Raw genomic sequence first — 6,000 nt, forward strand, 5'->3', positions numbered from 1 at the left:
AGAGTGCAGTGTCTACACTCAATAAATTTTCAAACACACTTGAAAGCCTATTATTCTGCGAAATAACTTTATTTTTCAGTAGATACTTCTGCCTAGACATCAACACATTTTATGATCAAATTGATGCAGTAAAACTTGCCCCATGTCCTCCCAGTCTCAAAAATGCCAAATATATTAAAAATATAACTGAACAAAAAAATCTGATTTTGACAAAACATAAAAATGACACACTTACTCAAAAATATTCAGGAGCTGCTCACTTGGTGCGCTTTTTAGTCCAGCGACAATGCTCTGTAACCGGCTTACACTTTGAGTGGCTGAAGCCACAGGCGTGGTGACTGCCTCTTTTTCCTGTAAATACCGCCGTCCCGTAAGCGGGGTAGAAGGTGCAAATGACCGTTTCTGTCAGAAAAGGAAACTCTGTTGATTTTTATTATTTATTTTTTATTTTTCATTTTTCAAAACAGGGTTTCTCTGTGCAACAGCCCTGGCTGTCCTGGTCTGTTTTACAGACCAGGCTGGCCTTGAACTCAGAAACCCAACTGCTTCTGCTTCCTGAGGGTTTAAAGGCACGTTAACCATGACCAACAAAAATGTGTAAGATTAACGAGTTATTTCCTCTGGCTAAATGTTTACTGCAGTGTGTGCCCCATCTACTGTATTCACATTTACAGGTACACTACTTATTACTGTCCTTCCTTTACAGGCTACCAACCAGATGTCTAGCAATATTATGCTAAGGACAATTGTACAACTGAATCATACTTCATATCTATAGCCTCATTTATCTCATACAACATATCCGAGAAATAATGTTTATGTACGACCTACTTTAATTTTATACATGAGGAAATGGGCACAGATAAGTATAAGATTTGCCTGTGCTAATGAGGTCAGTAGAGAGCCGGGAAGGAGGCCCCACTCTCTGCAAGGTGACTCCCCATTATTAAGCCTTTCTCCTCTACCAAATCTCACAGGTAAACATAGAATCCAGCCTCTGCTCTCGATACTCCCGTCTACAGCTCCATAGCAAAAGTCAGTCAAAAATAGTCTGTGTCAAGTGCAGGGACAGAAACGACAACTCTGAAGCAACATAACACAGGCTGCGCTGAAGCCAAGGGACCTGTAACAAAGTATGTGTTATGTCAAAAGACACGTGGCATGACAAGCCAGTATGCTTGGAAAATGTACATAAGGCATGACCAACGGCAAGAGTAAGTAGTATAGTCTACAAGTTACCTTTCAGGGCTTTCATGGCAATATGAATTAGTAGAAGAAATGCAATATCTAACTTGAAAGATGCCTCTGCTGTTAGTAGAACGAGAGAGAGAAAAGACAAGCATCGTTCACCACTGAGGCCAGGCTATATTACTTTTTCAAAGTGTTGTTGAAGGTTGCATTCCACACCGGCCTGTGATGTCAGTTTCCCAAATGGGGTGTCAGCAGTGAACTTTCGAGGTGTTCCAATCTCCTCCTCTGCATCTGCTCCCAAAAAGATCCTCTCATCGAAGTCCCCAACAGTCAGGACATACTCTTCATACTCCTTGTTCACGGCTTTGCTGCAAAGAGAACTGCTTTCAGCCGCCAGAAGAAGTCTGAGCTGGACTGCACACTGATCTCAGCAAAAAGACGAGACACAGACAACAGCTTGGGGAAAATGTTGACTCTGTATTTCCACTTCCTTTATTTGTTATCTAAGAATCTCAGAGATTCCTACCCAAGTATGAACACTCATGACAGTCACAGCAGTAACTTACCTTGAAGTGCAAGTCAAAGCAGACTATACACTTAATTTTAAAACAGTGACACTAATCCGAGGACAGAAAGTAACCTTTGGGCACTAAGGACCTAAGAGTGGCTTTGAAAGAAGGACATTGTCAGTTGCTAACAATAACTAATTAGAAGACTATAAAATCAAACATAGATGTGTTGTGTGTATTTCTGAGTCCTCATAGGAGTATAATTGTTTCAAATGCAAATGTTTCTTAAATGTATTTAGCCAACAAGGTTTAATGACAATTCCATTCAATGGCCTTAGAGCAAGATTTTGATATGAAGGAGTTACCTTTATATTTAATGTTGCAGTCAACAAACTTCAACAAATCATCATTGCCAGCCTAGGACAGGCCATACACTATTTGGATTGGATATTTACCTATTATTTATATGATCTCATGTAGCTCAGGCTGGTCTCAAACTCACTATGTAGCAAGGCTGGCCTTGAACCTCTGAATGTCCTGCCACCATGTCCCTGTGCTGACATTACATACAGGTGTGCACCACCACACCCATCTGTAAATACCTACCTATTATCAGTAAAACTGGAAAGATCCAAGAGACATTCACCTTTTAAAATCTGCCAACAAAAAATAATTTAGGGAATATTAACAAGCACAAAAATGAGATTTTAAAAATATTTTCACATATATATGAAACACGTGTAAAAATTATTAAAAATTTCAGACCAAGGGTTCAAGACATGGCTCAGGAGTTAACAGCACTGGCTGCTCTTGCAAAGGACCTGGGTCCTGTTCCTAGCATCCACATTGTGGTTCATGACCATCTGTAACTCCAGTTCTAGAAGATCCAATGCCTCTTCTGACCTTGGAGTGATCTTGCACACATGTGGTACACATATATATACACTCAGGCACACATGTGTGTGTGTATATATATATATATATATATATATATATATATATAGTTTTTGTTTTTTGTTTTTCTAGTCAGGGTTTCTCTGTGTAGCCCTGGCTGTCCTGGAACTCACTCTGTAGACCAGGCTGGCCTTGAACTCAAAAATCTGCCTGCCTCTGCCTCTCAAGTACTGGGATTAAAGGCGTGTGTCACCACTGCCCAGCTAACAAATACACACACACACACACACACACACACACACAGTTAATTTTAAAACAGTGACACTAATCCGAGAACAGAAAGTAACCTTTGAGCACTAAGGGCCTAACGGTGGTGTGCTCACTTAGCCTGAGTAAATCCCGAATTCAGTATCTAGGACCATACCAATATCTAGGTATTTTTGGTTTTAATGGTCCTAGATATTGAATTCGGGATTTACTCAGGCTAAGTGAGCACAACACCGTTATGCTACACAGCCCTAAAGACAAATTTTCAAAATACTTCAAAGTTAGTCTATGGCAATGTTTTTCAAATTTTTAAAAATATTTTTATTACTTTAAGAACTGCATCAATGTTATTTTGACTTTATTTACCCCCTCCTAATTTCTCCCAAATCTACCCACCTCCACCTGACTCCAATTGTGCTGCTCATATACTTAGGCATACCAGCAGGGTCATCCACTGGAGTGTGGTTAACCTACCATGAACTATACCTTTAAAAACACAGACTCTCCCTCCCCTGAAGCTGTGAGCTTCCATGTGGGTGCTGGGAATTGAACCTGGGTCTTCTGCGCGAGCAGTAAGTGCTCCTACCTTCAGAGCCATCTCTCTAGCCCCAGACCTAAGGGATCTGACCATGGGTCCTAGAATGTTGAGACGGTTCTTTACTTTCAGGCTGCTCTTGGCCCTTAAACATTTAATTATTAGTACCTTCTTATCAAAGAGCTTAGAAATATATGGCTTAAAGTAGTGCTCCTTTATCCCTTTTGCTTCTACTAGAAGTCCGTCATGCAGATCACAAAGTACAGCAATGATGCACGGAGGCTCTTCTGCGGCTTTGAAGTCCGGAGCATGGAAATCAGATGGTAAGCCTAGTTTGACAAAGCATGAAGGGAACAGGAGGGACAGAACAGTCAATTTTTATACTTTTTCTAAAAGTTAATAATTACTTTTCAAAAATACACATCTTACCTTTAAATGATGGATTTAACAAGTCTCGTCTATTTGGGCACATTATAGCATTGGCAAAAATCAGGTCCAAGCAGCACAGAAGTAAATGATATGAGTTTACTAAATCATCACCAATCATACGAAAATTACCTTCATAAGGAAAAAAAAGTTAAAATCCAGAACCCTCTCATGTCAACCATCCCCAAATCCCAGGGTAGAAAGCAGGGAGAGTGTAACTTACCCTTGGTGTAAACAAAGAGTGTCCAGCAGAAGTTAAAGAGGTCCTTAACACTGCAGGGGATCCTCCTGAAGGGAGAGATGCTTTGGTTTTGTTTACTGTTTTATTTGGCCAGGCTAACCTGCTAAGCATCGAGAGCAAACATAAACGAAAGGGTCAAATCGCATGTACAATTCCACCCGGGATGCTAGACGGACAGCTCAGCACACTCTATGGAGTGTTGCAAGATGCACACAACAATCAGATTAGAGAAACATAACTAAAGTATCACCCTTATTTTGAAATATAGGTAATTGTGAGAAATTTAAGTCTCTGCAGAAAGGTAAATAGGACTTTTAAAATTAAAGTCTCCTAATAATTCTGCATCACAGATCTAGGAGAATCAAGGGTCTTACCTCTGCTTTCTGCTCCGTGGCAACTTTGGTAGCTCTTCATATGGATTTTGAAAGATATCTAAAAAAATGGGCTCAAATTTTTTAAAAATTACAGTAGATACTTCAAAATTTCTTTCTAGCCTTTCTATCCGCTCACGAAACTCTTGTGGTAGGTTTGACATGTCCATCCACTTCTTCATTTTACTAAAAAACTGTATTAAGCTTTAAAAAAAGAAAGAAAAGGCAATTTAAAAATTAGTCCACATAATGAACTGAAAATGACACAGTCACTTCATGATGAAAAATCTTTGTTTTTGGGCTGGAGAGATGGCTCAGTGATTAAGAGCACTGACTGCTCTTCCAGAGGGCCTGAGTTCAATTCCCAGCAACCACATGGTGGCTCACAACCATCTGTAATGAGATATGATGCCCTCTTCTGGTGTGTCTGAAGACAGCTACAGTATATTCATATACATAGAATAAATTAAATCTTTAAAAAAAAAAATCTTTGTTTTCAAAACCTAAACTAAAACAACATAAGCCCTCACTCCAGCCTAAACTTCCACTCCCAGTACTAGTAACCACACTGGTTCCAGTAGAGTCTCGGGGACTGAGGAAAGCGAAGTGACAGCCGTCCTCTATGATACGGGCAATAAAAGCACCTACCTGATTCTTTCATCCTCTACAGGAAGCCAATGCTCTAGAGGTAGTTTATGAAGTCAATGTCAGTCAACAGTGTATAGGTTCACTAAGTCAGTGTGAAGAAAAGAGAAGTCTCCCAAATGTAAAGTTGTTCACGAAGCAGCAGACTACTGCAGGCGGGGGTCATGTTCAAGTGTTTGCATTCTTTTTGTTTGTTTGAGATAGTTTCTCTGTGTAGTTGATTTTCATTCCTTAATTTTTATTTCTTGTCACTACTAAGCACTCCGTGGGTCTTAGTTCTACCCTCTACTCGCTCCTTGGCCAACTGCACAGGACTATTTACCTAGGCAGGAAACAAGGAACCGCACTAACCCAGATTCAGATACACGCTGGTGTGCACCCCTGGGGTGAGGGAGGGGAGTTACTGATAAGTCTATTTGAGATCATGTCTCCTTCCTAACCCTGAGCATCCACAGTAGAAGGAAGCAGTTATTAAAGCCCCATTCTGGAATGGGGAGTGGTACATGTAGTTTCAGTTTACATTAATTAAAAAAACAACAACAACAATTTTAGGTTTGTGGAAAATTAATAAAGTCAAGACGACTAAAGACTCTTCACTAGATCTCGATCGTCAGGGGCAAAAATGAAGTTTATGCTAGAGTAACATTAAGCAAGACCTAGCCACTGTTGTACAAACCATCTTTCTCATCACTGGCCACATAATTTTTAAATCTTTATTGTAACTGGTTGTTATTACCATGGTGGCTCATGCCTATAATCCCAATAACGTCATAACAGACAGACGTTATAGAAATATTCCTTATTAAAGGGGCATTGTGGCCTCCCTTCCCCCAGCCTGGAACCTGCTTGCTCAAGGGTGGAGCTATCGGCTCATTCGTCCTGCCACGCCCACTGCTGGAACCTGCCTTTGCTGCCTGGAGG

At 40.4% G+C, this 6,000-nt stretch overlaps 1 protein-coding gene across 3 annotated transcripts in view; it reads right to left on the reverse strand.

The window, feature by feature from the left end:
• Rbl1 (RB transcriptional corepressor like 1) overlaps positions 1–6,000 on the reverse strand; it is a 55,699-nt gene that overhangs the window by 43,352 nt on the left and 6,347 nt on the right. For 2 of the 3 annotated variants that reach the window (XM_021183601.1, XM_029474642.1), the window contains exons 3-9: positions 4,438–4,638; positions 4,046–4,110; positions 3,826–3,954; positions 3,565–3,725; positions 2,307–2,356; positions 1,373–1,559; positions 236–402 (exon numbers count right to left, since the gene is read on the reverse strand). In XM_021183601.1, coding sequence (XP_021039260.1) covers positions 236–402; positions 1,373–1,559; positions 2,307–2,356; positions 3,565–3,725; positions 3,826–3,954; positions 4,046–4,110; positions 4,438–4,638 — 960 coding nt within the window. Of the gene's footprint in view, positions 1–235; positions 403–1,239; positions 1,309–1,372; positions 1,560–2,306; positions 2,357–3,564; positions 3,726–3,825; positions 3,955–4,045; positions 4,111–4,437; positions 4,639–6,000 lie in introns of all 3 variants that reach the window. The other variant, XM_029474640.1, reaches the window with a different exon arrangement.

Source organism: Mus caroli, chromosome 2 (genome assembly GCF_900094665.2).
Source record: "Mus caroli chromosome 2, CAROLI_EIJ_v1.1, whole genome shotgun sequence".
Taxonomy (NCBI): Eukaryota; Metazoa; Chordata; class Mammalia; order Rodentia; family Muridae; genus Mus; species Mus caroli.